This window comes from Phodopus roborovskii, unplaced genomic scaffold, assembly GCF_943737965.1.
Source record: "Phodopus roborovskii unplaced genomic scaffold, PHOROB, whole genome shotgun sequence".
NCBI classification, from domain to species: domain Eukaryota; kingdom Metazoa; phylum Chordata; class Mammalia; order Rodentia; family Cricetidae; genus Phodopus; species Phodopus roborovskii.
This window is the reverse complement of record NW_026125052.1, coordinates 20,211,176-20,228,455: the sequence shown is the minus strand read 5'-3', so window position 1 is coordinate 20,228,455 and position 17,280 is coordinate 20,211,176. Positions and strand designations below refer to the sequence as shown.

The window sequence follows — 17,280 nt, the reverse complement described above, 5'->3', positions numbered from 1 at the left end:
CCCCGAGTCTCAGCATGTGTGTACCGTTGGATATACTGTACATGTCACAGTTTGGTCTGTGCATTGAGAGAATTTGGGGTAAGTGCTACCTATAGGCAGAAGTAAAATTCCTTCTCCCCGGCTAGCGGGGCTGGCCTGCTCTCACCCACCTCTCTGGCAGCGCTGCAGCGCCTCCTTGTGGCCCAACAGTAGCTCCATGTGGAAGGAGTAGCAATGATCCCTGAAGGGAATCCATGAGGAGTCAGCCAGTCCCTGGGGACAGCTGCCACGGTAGCTTATCCTCCGGGGAGGAGGGAGCCCTGTGGGAGTGCAGGATTGAGGATGTGGCCCAAGCATCCTTCCAGGACCACCTGCACACGCCCAGGCCTTGACCCCCCACAGGCGGTACTCACCCCTGCTCACCCCGCACACTGCCCCCTGCAGCTTGGTATCACAGCTGGTGGTGCGCCAGGTCCCATCCACATCCACATAGGCACAGCCTCCCGACTGCTGAGGCTCCCCATCTTGCCAGCTCACATAATTCAGAGGCTCCTCTGAGAGCCAGGAATAGCGTCTTGAGCCCTGGACATGAGGTGGCCATGGGCGAGAAGAAAGGGGACGGATTCTCAGGGTTGAGGGCAGACAAGGCAGGAAGGAGGAAGGGAAATCAAGGGCAGATGGTAGAGTGGGGGAGACAAAAGCTTGACTTAGGAGCCCACCTCCTCGCTGGCCAGCCCAATCCACAGCGGAGCTTGCAGCCCTCGGGCAGCCTGTGTGAGGTAGGCCTGGGTGTAGGGATCAGGAACATATGCCAGGCTGGCATTCCGGCTCTCACACAGCAGGAGGGCATCTTGCCAGCGAAGTGGCTTCTGCAGCAGCCGGAAGGTGCCGTTGAGGTAGGAGAGCTCAGTGCCAGGGGCAGGGGGTGTTGCTGCTGGGGATGGGCTCAGGGAGGGGTCTACAGGGAAGGGGAGCAGGGCTCAGGCTGGGCTCTGCCTCCCTTACCCCATCCCAGGTATAAGGCTAGGTCAGGGGACAGGTCTCCACTGGGCATGCTTGCATCGATCAGCCCTTCATGTCAGTCACTGCTCTTGTTAATGATCATCGTTTGCCAACACAAAGAGGAAAGCTACAGCTCTGACAGACTCCTGTCCACAGAGCCCAGGGCAGAGGGAACCAGAAGCCGTGCACGGGGCTGGAGATGCCTTGATGTTGAGCCTTAGGGGACTCTGACCCCAGGCTCGGCAGCAGTGTCACACAACCCAGGATCTGGCTGCCCACTGACCTTCCTCCTGAGACCACCATGACTCTGGAGGGACCTCCAGGGCCCCTGAGGAAAGGAATGTTTGGTTCCTTCTGGCCTGGCCCAGAGCAGCTAGCCAGTACTGGCGTGTCTACGTGGAGCCCATACCTGTGCCCTTCTGGCAGATGAAGCCATGTGTCTCCTCCGTGCAGCTCCGATCGTCCCAGCGTCCAGTGAAGTGGGCGGAGGGGCTGTGCAGGACCACCGCACAGCTGGTCTGGGGGGGGAGGGGCTACTCAGGGAAGTCCAGTGCTTTGATACCACTGCCCCAAGGGTGGCTGAGGCTAAAAGAAGGGGTTGGCAGGGCAGGGGACAGCATCAAAGGCAACAGGGACAGAGGTAAGCAGAACAGTGTCCTCACCGGCTTGGTCCCACTTGAAGCAGGGCTGGGGCCAGAGGGCTCTCCTGGCGCCCAGTTAGCATACAGCAGAGGCTCCTGCTCAATCCACTGGAAGTCCCTCTGCGAGGCGTGCAGGCCAATCCAAAGGTCAAAGGTCACACTGGGGAGGCTGGCTGTGATGAATGCTGCAGTCCCCCAGAAGAAAGTCGAGAGTGATGGGGTGGTCCTCGCTCGCTCTGCTCTAGCGAGTTGCCGGGGCGACTGTACTGGAGGACACCCTACCTTGCTCTAAGGGGTTTGCAATGGTGACCAGCTGGGCTTCTTGCTGTTCACAGGAGAATTGTGCCTCTGACCACTTCACCCTGTCCTGAGGGTCCTGACCATGGATTTGGAAACACTGTGGGGTGGGAGATGTAATTGATACCCAGCTCTACGTCTGCGTTCCACAAACCTAGGAGCCCCTCATCAGCTGATGCCCAGGAGCTTTCAGACTGAGGCAGTAGCACCAGGCACAGGGCTTACCGATCTCCCTGGGCAAAGCCCCACCCTCTTCCAGTCACAGGATTCACACTCTGGGGGTTTTTGTTTTGAGGGCAGGGTGGTGGTCTTGCTATGTAGCCCAGGCTGGCCTGGAACTCATGATTTTCATGCTTTAGTCTTCCTGGTATTGGTATTGCAAGTGTGCACCAGCATACCCAGCTTGATTGTGTATGTGTGCCCGTGTGAGTGTGAGTGCATGTGTGTGCACGGTGAGGAGGTCAGAACACTCTTGTTCCTCAGTGGCTGTTTGCCCTGGTTCTGCTTTGTTTTTGAGACAAGGTCTCCCATTGGCTTACCATTGTCTTGTTTTTGAGACAAGGTCTCTCATTGGCTTGGGCTCACTGATTAGGCTAAGCTGGCCAGCCAGTGACACCCACGAATTTGATTCTCTTGCCTCTGCCTCTGTTTCCCCAGCAGGTTCTAGGTGTGCACAACCTGCCTGGCTTTTTGTTTTGTTTTTGTGGGTTCTGAGGATCACACACAGGTCTTCATGGCTCCATGTGCAGCCAACACCACCAACTTAGCTATCTCCTAACACTACTTTTGTTTTTTTTTTTTTTTTTTTTTTTTTGGTATGTGTTTATAAAAATTAAGATTAGCAGAGCAGTGGTGGCCCTCCCTTTAATCCCAAGACTTGGTAGGCAGAAGCAGGTAGATCTCTGAGTTCAAGGCTGCCCTGGTCTACAGAGCGAGTTCCAGGACAGTCAGGGCTATACAGAGAGACCCTGTCTAAGAAAGCAAAAAGCAAACAGAAGAGTTGAGAATAGAATGGCAGTTATTAGGGACAGCTGGAAGGAAAGGGAGAGGGAAAGGTTGGTCACTGACTACTAAGGTTGTCTTCGTGCTTGCTATAGTGTAATGAGGAGAGCATGGGGCGAGGTGGCTGTTCAGTAAGGTGACAGGGTCATAGGATGAACATACAATAAAGTAACTGTGAAGTGAGGGGCTACAGAACAGAGCGTACTAAGGATTTCACTCAGCTCAAAGGAAGGACTTGGGATGGTTTGCCCTTAAAACAAGAATATGCCTTCAAGGAAACAGACGTATTTACCCTAATTTAAGCATTATACAACATATGAATTACCAAGACATTACACCTAAATACCTATCATTTTATGGCTTTATGCACCATTGAAAAAATAAATTTAAATTAAAAAGAAATGGATTTTTATATTATAAATCAAGAGAATGAAATAGGTGTAATCATGGTCTTATTAAAATTGCACAAATACTAAGTATTATAATTGATCAGCTGTATGGCCCAAACATTTTTATTCCACTAATAAAGAAGTTTTAAAAATACTATTTTGAATCTTTATCTGTTTTCGGTTCTGGATTTTGTTTTGTTTTGGTTGCTGTTGTTTTGAAATAGGGTTTCTCTGTGTAGCTTTGGAGCCTGTCCTGGAACTTGCTCTGTAGACCAGGCTGGCCTTGAACTCACAGAGATCCATCTGCCTCTGCCTCCTGAGTGCTGGGATTAACAGTGTGTGCCACCACCACGTGGCTCTCAGTTTTGTTTTTGTGCATATTTGACTCCATGTGATGACAGTCTCAGTGTAGAAGTAACTATAGATTTTATTTGTATCTTCTTACACATATACACAAATATCATATACACACATACAGATTGGCTGTAAATGTTCAATATTTTGTTTTATTAGTAAAGCTCATTATCAAAAGGTTTGACAACTACTGATCTAGAAAACTCACAAAAGTATTTGGATAACCTTGCTCCCTGGTGGATCAGGTATACACTGCGCCACTTTCTGAGGAGCCTTGTTCTCATTGGTGCAGAGAGGTTGGTGAGGAAAGACAAGAGGTCACGCATGACTTTGTTGTTGCCAAACAGCTAAGGCTCCTGAGGCTCAGTCGTCCCATGTTCCCATCCTCTCCCCTGACTCTCTTGGTCTAGCCTCCCAACTTCCTACCTTGTTGAGGAACTGGTTCCAGCCAGTGGGGCAGCCTCCTAGGGCTGAAGGTGGCAAGTCCGGAGACTGAGTCTCTCTAGAGCTGTTGCTGCGCTTACAGATGTAAGGCAAGGCTGTATGGCACCTCTGGTCCCCCCAGTCCTCTGTGAAGAGGAGAAGAAAACTGTTACCATAGTGCAGAGCGGAGTGTGGCAGGCAGCACTCGGTCCCATGCTCAGAGAATATGGGCTGAGCTCAAGTCCTCTGCCCTCAGAGGCTTGGAGGCACGCATTGCTTCCTGGATTAACTCACAAAGAGAAGAGACTAATGGCACCCCTAGGCCTACCTGGAGACCCCCAACCTCGGCCTCTTCTTCACGCTGATAAAGCCCTCTGTGGTCCTCCTCACCCTCACCTTGGCTGGCTGTCATGTACACACACTTCTTGTCCTTGCCAATGGGTCGAGGTTTTCCCGGTGCCCAGGAGATGAAGTTTATAATGGAGCCATCTGTCCACCTACAGAGTCACAGAGCTCAGGTTCAGCCTCCTCCGTATCCAGCACTGGAGGCCATAGAACAGAGTCACAAGCGGAGCTGAGGCCGCACACGGCCCAGTGCACCCAGAGACCCCAGACCTACAGCCTCCAAGTAAAGCCCTGCCCAGATGCACTCAGCTCTCTCAGATGCCTGCAGACCCTCCCGCAAAGAAGTGCCCAGATTCCCACTGACTCCTAGCCTTTCTGCCTCAGGCTCCCTAATTCACACGAGGGAGGTATTGACTGGAGTCCCCTGTAGACCAGCATTTGCTTTGTCCATGTCCTGGCCAGTTTTGTTCACAATGTGACACCAGGCGTAATGGGAAAGTGCCACCTGGTGCTTGCTGGGTGCTATAGTGAGGGTTTAAACTGTTATTGGTCAAACAGAACATGGTGCTATCCAGTGGCTTTTTGCTAGGTCTTGTATCTTACAGACATGAATGTTCTGTTTTAGTGGATCTGACTTTGGGTGACCTGTCAACACCACATGTCCCCAGAGTCCCCAGAGCAGAAAGCCACAGCTAGGTGGACAACAGTAGATGTAACAGTTTAGCATTTTGTCATCTGGAACTTGGCAAACAGGTCTAGGCTGCAAAATAAGCTAAGAGGTATGTGACCAAGAGTATTCTTGAGCAAATCATGGCCTTTGCTTTTTGTAAAAATGTACACTTAGTTAGAAACTAGACTAAAAGTGATCATCGTTGGGGGGCTGGATAGATGGCTCAGTTGCTAAGAGTGTGTACTGCTCTTCCAAAGGACTACAGTTCAGTTCCCAACACACACACACACACACACAGACACACACGGATGGCTCACAATCGCCTATAACTCCACGAGATCTGGTGTCCTCTTTTGGACTCCGTAGGTGCCAGAACATGCGTGTACATACACACACCCATGGAAATACATGCACATTCATAAATTTAAAAATCTTTTAAAAATTAAAAATAATTAAAGGGATACTGCAGTACAGTAATGATTAACCTTTAAAAATAAAATAATACTGGCTATGGTGGCACATACCTTTAATTCCAACCCTTGGGAAGCAGAGGCAAGGGGTTCTCTGTGAGTTCAAGGCCAACCTGGTCTACAGAAGTAACCATGGCTATACAGTGTCTCAAAATAAATAAGTACCTAAATTAAATAATAACATCCTATGTATTTATGGAAATAAAAATTTGGTGTTTTGGAGTATTTGTTTGTTTTGTAGTCCAAGAATCAACCCCAGGGTCTCAAGAATGCTAGGCAAGCATTCTACCACTGAGCTACATTCCTATCCCCTCAATTTGCTATTTCTAATCCTCACAAGAATCCCAGGAGGCAGGTGTCACTATTGCCACCTTCAGATAAGAAAACAAAGACCAGAAACAGGTCACTTACTTGTTCAAGGCTATGCAGCCAGTGAGGAGCAGAGTTGAATTCAAATGCAGGTCTATCTGTTTCTGTCTGGTCAGCCCCGACACCTCTAGCTTGGGGACACAGCCTGCCACTCACACACGTGCCCCCTCTCACACCTGCTGCCCACTAGCGTTCCCACCTGAAGCGTCCGTCATTCTCCGAGGTGTGCAGGCCGATCCACCAGTGCTGCTCCTGGCCTGAGGAGATCTGGGGAAGGAGGCAGGCAGGAAAGGGTTAGCAGCTTCCCGGTCTTCCACCTTTGCCCTTTCCAAACCCATAACCACTTGCTGCCTCTCATGCCCACCTTCTGCAGGTTTTGCCCCAGGAAGTCCAGCTCTGCTTGACTGTGAATGGAGGTCAGCTCTGCCTGGAACCATGTGCAGATGCGCTGTGCCTGTGCCCACGACGAGTGGTGTTCAAAGAACTTGTACTCTGCCTCCTGGAAGCGTAGCCACTCCAGCCGGCCTGTGGGAGCAGCGCAGGGGTGGGAGCACATGCCGGGCCACTAGACGCGCCCTGGAAAGCTCTGGGCTTGCAAGGATGGACCTGAGACAGGCCCTTGGCTTGGGCCTCCTTCCACACCCCAGAAAGCAGGGCAGCAGTCCAGTGCTAGCTAACTTAGTCCCCCTTGGGGTGGAAAGCTTGACCTGCTGGGGCCAAGGCAGGGATCAGGTAACCTGGGGGCCTCACCTTGTGGACCAGCATCTGGTTCCCGCACATCCACACCTACAGAACAACAGAGCCAAAAATGTCAAGGGAGGTGGGGGCCGGATCCCCAAAATCCCTGACTTCCAAGCCCTTGTCCAGCACTTGCCCCGCCCACCCCACTTACTACCACATCCAACCTCTAGGGATCTTGCAGATCCAGTCAAGCTGTGTCTGGCACTGCATGGCCACCCACTGCAGGGAGGCCAGGTCCAGCACTGCACAGCCTCGGATGTCGTCATCATCATGACGGCTCCGGTCAAAATTGTGGTAGGAAAACTGGAAAGCAAGATAAAGAGGAAAGAGGGATGTGTAACAGGAAACCAAAAAGCTCAGCCCGAGCTGAGGCCTGCCAAGTTGGGTGAGCATCCAGTCATTTGCCCAATTACTTTTAACCAACCCACACTGGCCAAAATCCCTGCCCATGCCAGGTTCTGCCATGCCCCAGCGGGTGCCCACCCACAACCAAGCCCTACCCACCTCCCCAGCCTGCCTCCTTCATGGTTCCTCACCCCTAAACCATCGCTCCAACGCCAGTTCTGACCCTCTCTAGGGTCTCGGCGGTTCAGGCCAATCCAAAACCAGTGCTGCTCATGATTCTCAGGCTCTGACTCACTTGAATGGGGACAGAGGAGAGGGCGGTGAAAGTGTGTAAGACCCAAAGATAGCGCCCGGCCACTGCCAGTTTTCTTCTGGGCAGTCTCCGGTGCCAGAAACCTCCCAATCCATGCCGCAAAATGATGCACTGTGGGATATTTTGTTTTGTGCTTTGAATGTTCCCAGGTGCCCTGCTTAAGTCAAAAAGCAGTAGCCTGCCTCTCTGGCCCTTGGCCTCCTTCTGGGGTACCCTGGCCAGCCAGAGGTCAGAAAGCTGATGAGCATATGGGGGTAGGGGGCAGTAGGAGAAAGCAGAGGATCTGGAGCTCAAACAGCCTGGATTCAAATCGCGATTCATCAAGGACCCATATGACACTGGGCAAACAACCTAACTCATCAGGACAAGCTGAGCATGAGGATGCATGACGAACAGGGTGCCAGGGGCATGAACTACCCACACAGCCTGTGATAGGCTGTGAAAAGTGGTCAACATGGGGTTGCTGTAATCAAGATCTTGGGAAGCCTGGGTCCACTTGTTTTCTGTTTTGTTTTCCGACCAATAGTAAATGATTACAGTGTCATGTGCCATAAATTACGTTCCTCAGAGCCTACAGAACAAAGACAGGATCTGGGCACACCCCTCATCCCTTGCCTGAGCTGCTTCAGCTCTTCTCCTTCTGTCTCTCAGGATGGGTTATTGAGAGGGGTGGGTTCTTAGGAAATGTTGCCAGCGGTGGTTGTGGGGAGGTCTGCAATGGGAACTGTGTCTGAGAGACCCGGGCTAGGGGATACTGGTTAGCAATAGGGTCTCCTGTGAGTGGGTCACCCTGTGCATTCACCCAAGATGCCAGAAGACCATGGCCACTTGAAGGAAACAAGCTGGTTCTAGAATTACTGACAGGTACAGGCCTTTCTAAGTCTCAGCTGGGCCCGTCGAGGGTGCTGTCAATCTGCCCATCTTCTCACCCCAAGCATGACAGAACTAAGACTCTAGCAACCAAGTCTGCTCCCGCCCAAGTGCAGGCCACCCCACCCACTCAGTACCCAAAGATCTTGTTGAGCATGTTGGCCACAAAATGTTCCTCCTCATAGCTGGCCAGACTCAGCAGCTGGGCCCCCAACTCCCGGCAGACCCCCAAGGCCTGGACCCAACTCTTCTTCTCCTGAAGCCTCTCTGAACTGAACACCTGTAGGAGAAAAGCCAGCCATCTCAGCTGTGGCCATAGGTCAAATGGCATCTGCCACCTCCTCATGACAGCAGTGGGATTCGGTGCTGTGGCTTTACCGGGCAGCGATAGCTAAAAGGCAAGCCTATCTCAGGGAAGCAGGCGACAAGAGCTGTACCTCATCCTCAGACCAGGAGTTAGGCTCTAATCCAAGCAAGGCCACAACTGACAATGAGGACAGATTCCCCTCCACCGCCCCCCTCCAGCTTGGACTTTAGTTTCTGTATGTAATAAAAGGCTTCAGAAGCCAGGCATCGTGGCATATGCGTTCAAACCTAGTACTTGGGAAATGGAGGCAAAGATCCTAAGTTGGAGGTTATCCTCAACTACATAGTGAGTTTGAGGCCACCTTGGGCTACATGTGAGAAGCCGGGCATAGTGGCCCTGCATCAGCACTTGAGAGGCTGAAGCAGGATTGCCAAGAGCTAGAGTAGCCTGGGCTACAGAGCAAGACCCTGTCTTAAAAGCGAATACAAAAATCTCAAACAACAAAATAAATCGGTGGCTCCCATGCTTGGCAGATCACCTGGCCGTACCCGGACCTTCCAAATCCAAACCTCCACATGGCAACCAGAAGAGGCATTAGGGATAGAGCCCAGGGCCTTGCACATGCTTTACTAGCAGAGTCTCTCTTCATCAGGCCTCCCAGGGGATTCTCAAGAACATGCTGGGGTCTGGCTCCTTCAACTCCTCCCATATACTAAGTACCTACCACACGTCAGGCCTCAGAACCTACCGACAAATTCCTCATCAGCAATTACTCTAGTCTAGGGTCTAGACTAGTACCTCAGGGTCATGATGGTCCCCAAATTTCCCCAGCGGAGCTGCCTCAGTGTTCTTGACCTCCCTCTGCCCTCCACCATGCCAATTAAGGTACCCCACCTTATAGCAGTGTCGAAGTTTGGGGTCTGAGGCCCAGCCCTGGGGACAGGAGCCAGTGAGGCTGGGTGTGGGGTCTGGTCCAGGCAACTCTGGTGTCACCGGTGTGCCCAGACTCTGTCGGCAGATGTAGCGAGCCCGGAATGATGTGCAGTTCTTCACCTCCCATAGCCCCATGGCACTGCCTGTGGCCAGAGCCACACAACCACCACGTCTGTACCCTGAGAAGGAGAAAGAACTTGTCTCTACAGGGACAAATTCTGGGGGAGGGGAGTCAGCACCCAAACTGGGGAAGGCATGAAGGAGAGTTCTAGTTCCATAGTTCCATGGCCACTTGCTGTGTAGGGGATAATTAGCCTCTCTCAGCCTATCTCGTTATGTACCCCCATTAAGTTATAGGAAGGTTAAGAATGACACTGTACTAGCATGCACCTATAAGCCTAGTATTCAGGGACTAAGGCAGGAGGATTGCTACAGGACCAGCCTGAGTGACATAGTGAGACCCCCTTCTCTAAAAAAAGACAATGAATCTAAAATTTGTACAGATACCAAGTATCCATACTTGTGTTCACTATTTTGTACACATTACATAGGTTAAATCCCTTTCCATAAGTTAAATATGTGTGTGTGTGTGTGCATTTTTTTAAAGCCTCACACTAACTCTATAAGGAGTACCATCATCCCCATTTGAAGAAGATGAAGAAACTGAGGCCCAGGAGGCTCAGCTAGCAAACAGTAGCTCAAGGGTCTGAGCAGACCCATAGGCTCCATGCGGTACGAAGGAACAGAGCTATGGGTCTATCACAGCCCCTGCTTCAAGCCAGTCAGACAGGGTTGATGGCTCACCAGGCTGGTCTCGGTTCCAATGGGTGTATATAACTTCGTCCCCACTCAGCCAACGGAAGGAGCCTGTGCTGTTGAGGTCTTGCAGGGCTGTCCAGAAGTACTCGCCCTCCCAGTTATAGATGAGGCTGCTGACGAAGGCCTGCTCAAATCTTCAGAAACAAGCCAGTTAGGCAGGTCACTTACTAGGAGCTTCCCTCAAGTTCTGGACCAAAGGCCAGACACCCCACCCCAGAAGCTCAGGTACTGTGTGTGTGGCCAGGAAAATGGGGATGCCTGAGGGCTCACAGTGTAACCGGGCTCCCTGACTGCTCATGCTTTGATTTCCTGTGCAGCCACCCCTCCTCTACTCTACCCCGAGGCCACTTCACCATGCACACCACAGCTCAAAGGACTCTGGGTCCCTCTGGGCAGGCTACCAGGGTATCATCCCATCAGACAGGATCATGGGAGAGGGCTGGTCAGGACTTCTGTCCATCCTCTATACCTGTTGGTGATGGTGACCAGCTGAGAGCCATGATCGGCACACAGCCGCCGGGCATCACTGTAGGTAACTTGGTCCTCTCCCAGCCAGTAGCAGGATGGGCTATGCCATGTCCAACCCTGGCTCGAGACAGAGGACAGAAGAAGGGTGTCTGTGGGAGGAAGATCCCACCCTTACCTGCCAATACTTGGTCAGGAGTAACTTTGGGATATCACTGGGTGTGTGCAGGACAGAGGGGACTAATTTGGCTCCAGAGGTCAATGCCTGAAGTATGTTCTGCATCTGATGACTCTCAGCTCTCCCTACCATGACCAACAGCTGTTGGACCAGGGAGGAATTGTTGGTGCAGATAGATGATAGACCTGCCCAAGGTCTGGTCTGAGAAATAAGCAGCTTTTAAGTCAAGAAATACAAGAGCTGGCCTTATCACTCAGTGGTAAGAACATATTTCTAGCATATGGGGGACCTTGGGTTCAGTCCTCAGTACTGGAAAAAGAAAAACAAAAGAAATCAGGGCTTGGGGAGCTGGCTTAGTTGGTGAAGTGCTTACTAAGCAAGCATGTAGACCTGAGTTCAGATCCCCAAAACCCATTAAAAAAACAAAAACAAAACAAAAAACCAGATGTGGTGGCACGTGCGTTGAGGCAGAAGAAGCAGGCAGATTCTTGAGGATATGCTGGTCAGCCAAACTAACCTAAGGAGGCCAATCTCCTGAGGTTGATCTTTGTACGCCGACATGAACACAGATACATGTGTGCGTGCATGCATACACACATAAGCATTTACCCCTGCTCACACATCCATACTCGTAAAAATAAATACGTAAAAATAATCAGATGCTGGCAAGATGGCTCAAAGGGTAAAGGCCTTTTCTACAATGACCTCAGCCCAGTCCACAGATCTCACAGTAGAAGAAAATGGTACCAAAAGTCGTCCTCTGCCCTCTACATGAGCATTATGAAATGTGCACGCCACGGACTGATATGACCGACACAAGCACAGCAATGAGAAATAAAATAAACAATCTGCATCAATGGAAATGAGCAGCTGGCTTGGACAACAGGGCTGAAAAGCTATGTAGAGACGACAGGATGAGGGGGAGTGTGGGCTGCTGCGTGGTCCTTAGGAGTCTGCAGAGGGGAATGTGGTAGGATATGTCTGGGGTGGGAGACAAAGGCAGACCTTCATCAAAGAGAGAAGTCACCACCTCAGGCGCGGTGACAGCTCCAGAGTAGTGACAGGAGTCAGGACAGACTCCTGTGTGTCGTGTGTTGGGGAGGTACCCAGATACCAAGCAGGGCCTAGGCAAAGACCCCTGGCTACCCCAGTGTTGCCCCCTGGACACAGTGTCCAGGTTGGCCTCCAGTCGCCTACTCCAGCGCACTCACGCCTGGGCAGAGCCAAGCCCTGAGCTCGCTGACCCCCAGACTCCTCAGCTGGGCCCCTGCCAGTCTTTTTCTCTCCTCCTACAGCAAGTGTGAGCACCGTGCCTTTGAGGGAAGGCTCAGCTGGGGCTGGGCATGTGGAAGGGGCTTAATCCGAAGGAAAACACCAAGGAGCTGCTGCACACAGGCCACAAAGGGTACTTTATGAGCAGCCTCCTCCCTACACGTCACGCCACTCACACCCCTGCCAAACTGTAATGGCAAAACAGGGTGGGGGAGGCCCATCACCCGCTCACCCTTCTTCACAACTCACCGCCCTCCTCATTTCCCCAGAACTCTGCTAGACCCCAGTGAGGTAAAGGACAAGGAGAGAGAAGGCCATCCCCACCAAGAGGCCTCTCTCCTCCAGAGGAGACAGCCAAACACGCTGCTGCATTGTCACAGAGAGGACTGGGGTGCACAGAGCAGCCCCTGCACAGCCTACTCCTAGGGGGACCACACAGGCGAAACCACTCGGCTGTTGTAGGGGGTAGCTTCCTCAGGGAGTCTCAGAGGTAAGGTGGGGCCCTCTGCCTTTCCCCCATAACCCCACTCCACTTCTCCCCCCTCCCAGTACCACTCCCTCCGGAAGGGGCAGTTGGGAAACTAGAGGACAGGAGGATGCTGGGGAAGGCTGCAGGGTTTCCTCTGTCTCTCCCCACTCACCCTGAGAGCCCCTTGGAGCCCCTGGGGCTTATCCCACTTTGGACAGTTCCAAAAACACCCTCACCTTCCGGCAGCCGTGGTCCTCAGCAGCACCCTGGCTCAGCCGGCCTGCCTTCTTGCAGATGGATGGCAAGGACTGGTTACAAGGACTGTCATTCCAGCGTCCTTCCTAGGACACATGATAGGGAAGTCTCACCCACAAATCTCTCCCTCCCCACAAATCTTCTGGCCAGCCCTGTTCCTAGACCAGAACCTGTATCTAGCTTGCTGTGTGATTCCTAGCAGCTAGCCCAATTTCTCTCTGTCCCAAGCCGTTCAATGGAGGGAGCAGAGTTGGTTCAATAGGCTTCACAGGGGTAGATGAAAGGACAGTTGTTGAAGGGCTGGAGAGTTGACCCAGAGGTTAAGAGTACTGGCTGCTCTTCCAGTGGTCCTGGGTTCAATTCCCAGCACCGGCAAGACTCCCATTCCGGGTGGATCCAGTCTGTCTTCTGAACTCCACAGGTACCAGGCATGGAATGCAGACATACCAGGAGGTAAAACACCCATACACATAAAAATAAACTTAAAAAAACTTAGAGAGAGTGCTTCTGAACTGTTTCTGAAATCTCCCTCTAATTAATTACTTTGGATTGTGGGTAATCTTAGGTAATTGAACTGTGAAAATTGAGTCTATGAGTGTTGTTTTTAAACTAAATCTCAATTTTCTGGTTTTACCAATAAAGACTTGGGAATCAGGTGCTGGGGTGAAACCCTGCTATCTCAGAGAGCTGAGGGGCAACCGACTGACTTCCTCCTTAGGCAACTTCCCGGAAAAGAGCCCTTCTTTTCCGCTGTCTCAAACCTGGAAGGCTTGCCAAACTCAAAGTCCCTCCCAACTACTTCCTGTGTTTCTCTATCTGTCTCCCTGACTCCCTCATACTCTCTTTGCCTACTTCCTGTCAACCGGTTGCTGGCTCCACCTCTTGACCCAAGGTAGGTTTTATTTAATTAACACAATCTTGGGGTTCACAGTGTGATGAAATATCCCACAACACATGGGTCTTACCCTTGGGACTACTGACGAGCAGGCGAAGGCTGGGGTGCCCAGATGGTGAAGAGGGACAGGGGAGCCCTCCTCAGTACCCCAGCCTCCCTCCCAGCCAGGCCTGAGTCTGCCTTTATGCTCCACCCTGAAAGCATGCCATCTACGCATCCCAGCACTCGGGAGACACCAGGCACATAGGAGACACTCACCAAATAATTTCAGTTTTTAAACAGAATGCCCTAATAATGTAAATGGTTCTGTTGCCTAGCTCTACGGCTGCATCTGCTCGCAGGAGATGACATAATCTTTGCTCAGGGCTCAGGCTCTTTGTCAAAATCCTGCCTCGATTCCTTCTCCCATCCACCCTGAGCCTGAAGCAAGGCATGGCAATCAATCGCCATCCCATAATTTCTTGAGAAAACAGAACCCTGAACTGAGGAGGGTCCTGGAGGGCAAGGGCTGGCAGAGAATGTCCTTGCTTGCTCAGCCTCGCCATTGTGCAGAGTCTGGTGCCACCTGCTGGTAGGAACATCTGGCAGGAGACCAAGAATGGGCTTGCCCATTTATTTGCCTAAGGCTTCTGGAAGATTCTCTTCCAACCCTACAGGTAACTAAGCTATGGAGGTGAAGGTAGGATTCAAGCCCTGCCAGCCACTCCTGTGGAAGGAGGGACTTGGTGTGCACAGGGGTTGCAGGGGGGTGCTATGGTGCCATTGTGAGGAGAGTCTCACCGGCCCCCAGATGGTGACACAGTCCTCCAGGCTGTCACGGAAGTTGTTGGGCTCAAAGGGATGCCAGTGGGTAAAGCTCACGAGACTCCCATCAGACCACTCAAAATTCATCTGCAGTTTCAAATCGTTGAGGCCAATCCACAGCTCCTCCACCTCTGAGGAACAGCAGGGAAGGAGAGCCGGAGAGAGAGGGCACTGAGGTCAGCCTCAGGCCAGAAGAACATTCTTTGCACTTCCTGGGAAGGAAGGGATTGGACATACCCCCTCCCCTGCCCTCCCCTCCCCTCTGCCCTGCACAGTGGCCAGGCAACCCCTCACCTTGCTTGATCTGTTTGGTGATGAACTCCAGCTCAGCCATACTGTGGATGCTAAGCAGGTCACCCCCACCCCGTAGACACGCCCTCTTCGACTCCTGCCAGCTGCGTTTCTCAGCCTGCAGGCGGTAACAGTGACCCTGGAAGGGCTGCCAGCTGGGGTCACACTCCACCTTGACATTGGCCCACCTGTCTGTGGAGAGAGAGCGAGCACACGGATGTGCTCAGACAGAACCCTGTGGGTGTCACACACACCCTCCCCAACCTGTTTCCCATCTGCCTTCCCCATGGCAATAACCTTCAGATACCTAAAACAAAAATCCTCCATAGCTGTTGGAGGCCTAGGGATACAGTCAACCCACGACAGGACAGGCCCTCTCCGGCTGAGATGGGTAGGCGATGGGACAGACTACTACACTGAGCCAGTATCGGCTGCATATAATAGGGTTTCCCGCTAAGAGAATCAAACTTAACTCGGAGCCCCTTTGCTTATTAAATGGAACCTCCATCAAATAGCATTTATGGATCACCCCCTCTCGGTTGGCCTAGGTAGTCTTGGGTTTAAAAAAAAAGGAAAGAAGAAAAAAAACGAGGGGGCCCTGTCTGACCGGAGGTAGGGCGAGCAGCCAGAAACAATGCAGGGTACATCAAGTCTGGCAGATCTGTCTCACCAGCTCCTTTCCCCTTCACACCTCCTCTTGCTTCTGAAGGCCCTCCCCTGTACCCTCAGAGGCACCCTTTGGCTTTGTCCACCAGGGAATGGAGTCTGAGGGCAGTTGAGGCAAACAAGTCCTCACTTGGGTCTTGGCAAAAGAAAACTAAATTTCATCCAACCACCCACAAAGTCAGGCTCGGGCAGGGTTCTGTCTGGGCAAGAGTGAAGATGCGGGCCCATCCTGAGCACTGCTTCAGATCTGAATCCTGAGACCAGCTCCACCTGGGTCGACTGGGGTGTTCCCACCACTTCTTGCTAGAGACTCCTCAGAGTGGGTGGGCTGAGAAAAGGGACAAGCCTGCTCTGTGTGTCAATCATCTTTTGTTAGCCAATGAGTTAAGACTCTAGACTGCAGCCTGGGACAGATTTTAGTAGCTATTCAAGTCTCAGGGGCCTGAAGGGAAGAAGGGTCCTCAGGAAATGTGACCCCTGCTTTGGTCCTTCATAATGAGACTAGCCAGATCACAGAAGTTGTCCTCTTGCTGAGACGAGGCTTCCTGCAAACATTTGGGGGGTTGAATAAGGACAGGAGAGGCAAATCTAAGCCACAGATTGGTATTCAGGTCCTAGTGGCTAGATCAGGGCTCACCACATGAGCCACAGGGGACAGATCCCTCTTGGGGTACTCTGCCTCTCTGTGGAGGTTTCCATGGATATACTATATTTTCTCTGTCAAAATCCCTACGTTAGCAACACACAGCTACACAAAATGGACCACGAAGCCCCTCTAGCTTTGCATTGACAAATGCCAGCCATAGAGACATTTCTCAGGCCAGGCCAGGGCAGGCTGGGGCTCCAGTTTTACAACTTTGCAAGAAGGAATGCAGCCATTCTCAATTCACAAGTGCGGACTCTACTTCAAAGAGACCCAGCTGCATGTCCAAGGCCACATGCCAGAGGGGACAGTTCCCCAAAATAGGCCCTGCCCATCACCCTACTCTCCATCTCTCCCAGGATTTATCTCTTTGAATCACACCTTGGAGCAAGACACTCCCTGGCTTAAAAGCCCACAGAAGCTTCCCATGGGCTACCCAGCCCCACTCAGACTCTGGAGACTGGCTGCGACCTGCCTTTCTGCAAGCAGTCAAAGGCCCTGTAGAATCACGGGGGTGGGGGGCTGGGGGTGTCTTGTTAAATACAGGTTCTGATTCAGCTTATCTGGGGCAGAGCCTCTTCATCTGTTTGGCTAACAGGCTTCCAGGTGCTGCTGGGTTTGTCTGGGTCCCTCTAGAGTACAGGGTTCCATCTCTTAGCGCTGCAGGCATCCACACCTCCCACAGGCAGCTCCCGTTGCCAGAACCCCCTCCCACTTCTCTCTGCCTCTGCGTGTGTGTGTGTGTGTACAGGTGCTCATATGTGTGTGTGGAGGCCAGAGGATAACCATGAGTATCATCCTCCATGTTTTCTAAAGTCTCTTGCTGGCCTGGAGCTTAACAAGCGGGCTGGTCTGTAGGCCAGTGAACCACAGGATCCTCCTGTCTGCCTCTCCAGCACTGGGATCATAGCTGCCCCCCTCCAACCTGGCTTTAGAATGTGCTCAGGTCTTCAACTGAGCTATTGCCCACCCCCAGTCCTCCTTTTCTGCCTTTTAAACTTACTATGAACCTGGAAATTTCAAGTCCAACATCATATTCACGAAAACCCTCTCAACTCTCAGAAGCTCAGTCT

The 17,280-nt window shown here is 52.0% G+C and overlaps 1 protein-coding gene across 2 annotated transcripts in view; it reads right to left on the bottom strand.

The window, feature by feature from the left end:
- Positions 1–17,280, bottom strand: part of Mrc2 (mannose receptor C type 2) — a 54,311-nt gene that overhangs the window by 2,861 nt on the left and 34,170 nt on the right. For both annotated transcript variants that reach the window (XM_051178882.1, XM_051178883.1), the window contains exons 7-26: positions 14,902–15,090; positions 14,584–14,738; positions 12,890–12,994; positions 10,739–10,854; positions 10,255–10,403; positions 9,412–9,629; positions 8,348–8,490; positions 7,219–7,321; positions 6,847–6,985; positions 6,692–6,727; positions 6,306–6,466; positions 6,141–6,208; positions 4,484–4,584; positions 4,091–4,233; positions 1,905–2,019; positions 1,644–1,807; positions 1,391–1,499; positions 699–937; positions 393–561; positions 150–299 (exon numbers count right to left, since the gene is read on the bottom strand). In XM_051178882.1, the coding sequence (XP_051034839.1) occupies positions 150–299; positions 393–561; positions 699–937; positions 1,391–1,499; positions 1,644–1,807; positions 1,905–2,019; positions 4,091–4,233; positions 4,484–4,584; positions 6,141–6,208; positions 6,306–6,466; positions 6,692–6,727; positions 6,847–6,985; positions 7,219–7,321; positions 8,348–8,490; positions 9,412–9,629; positions 10,255–10,403; positions 10,739–10,854; positions 12,890–12,994; positions 14,584–14,738; positions 14,902–15,090 (2,772 nt within the window). The remainder of the gene's footprint in view (positions 1–149; positions 300–392; positions 562–698; positions 938–1,390; positions 1,500–1,643; positions 1,808–1,904; positions 2,020–4,090; positions 4,234–4,483; positions 4,585–6,140; positions 6,209–6,305; positions 6,467–6,691; positions 6,728–6,846; positions 6,986–7,218; positions 7,322–8,347; positions 8,491–9,411; positions 9,630–10,254; positions 10,404–10,738; positions 10,855–12,889; positions 12,995–14,583; positions 14,739–14,901; positions 15,091–17,280) is intronic.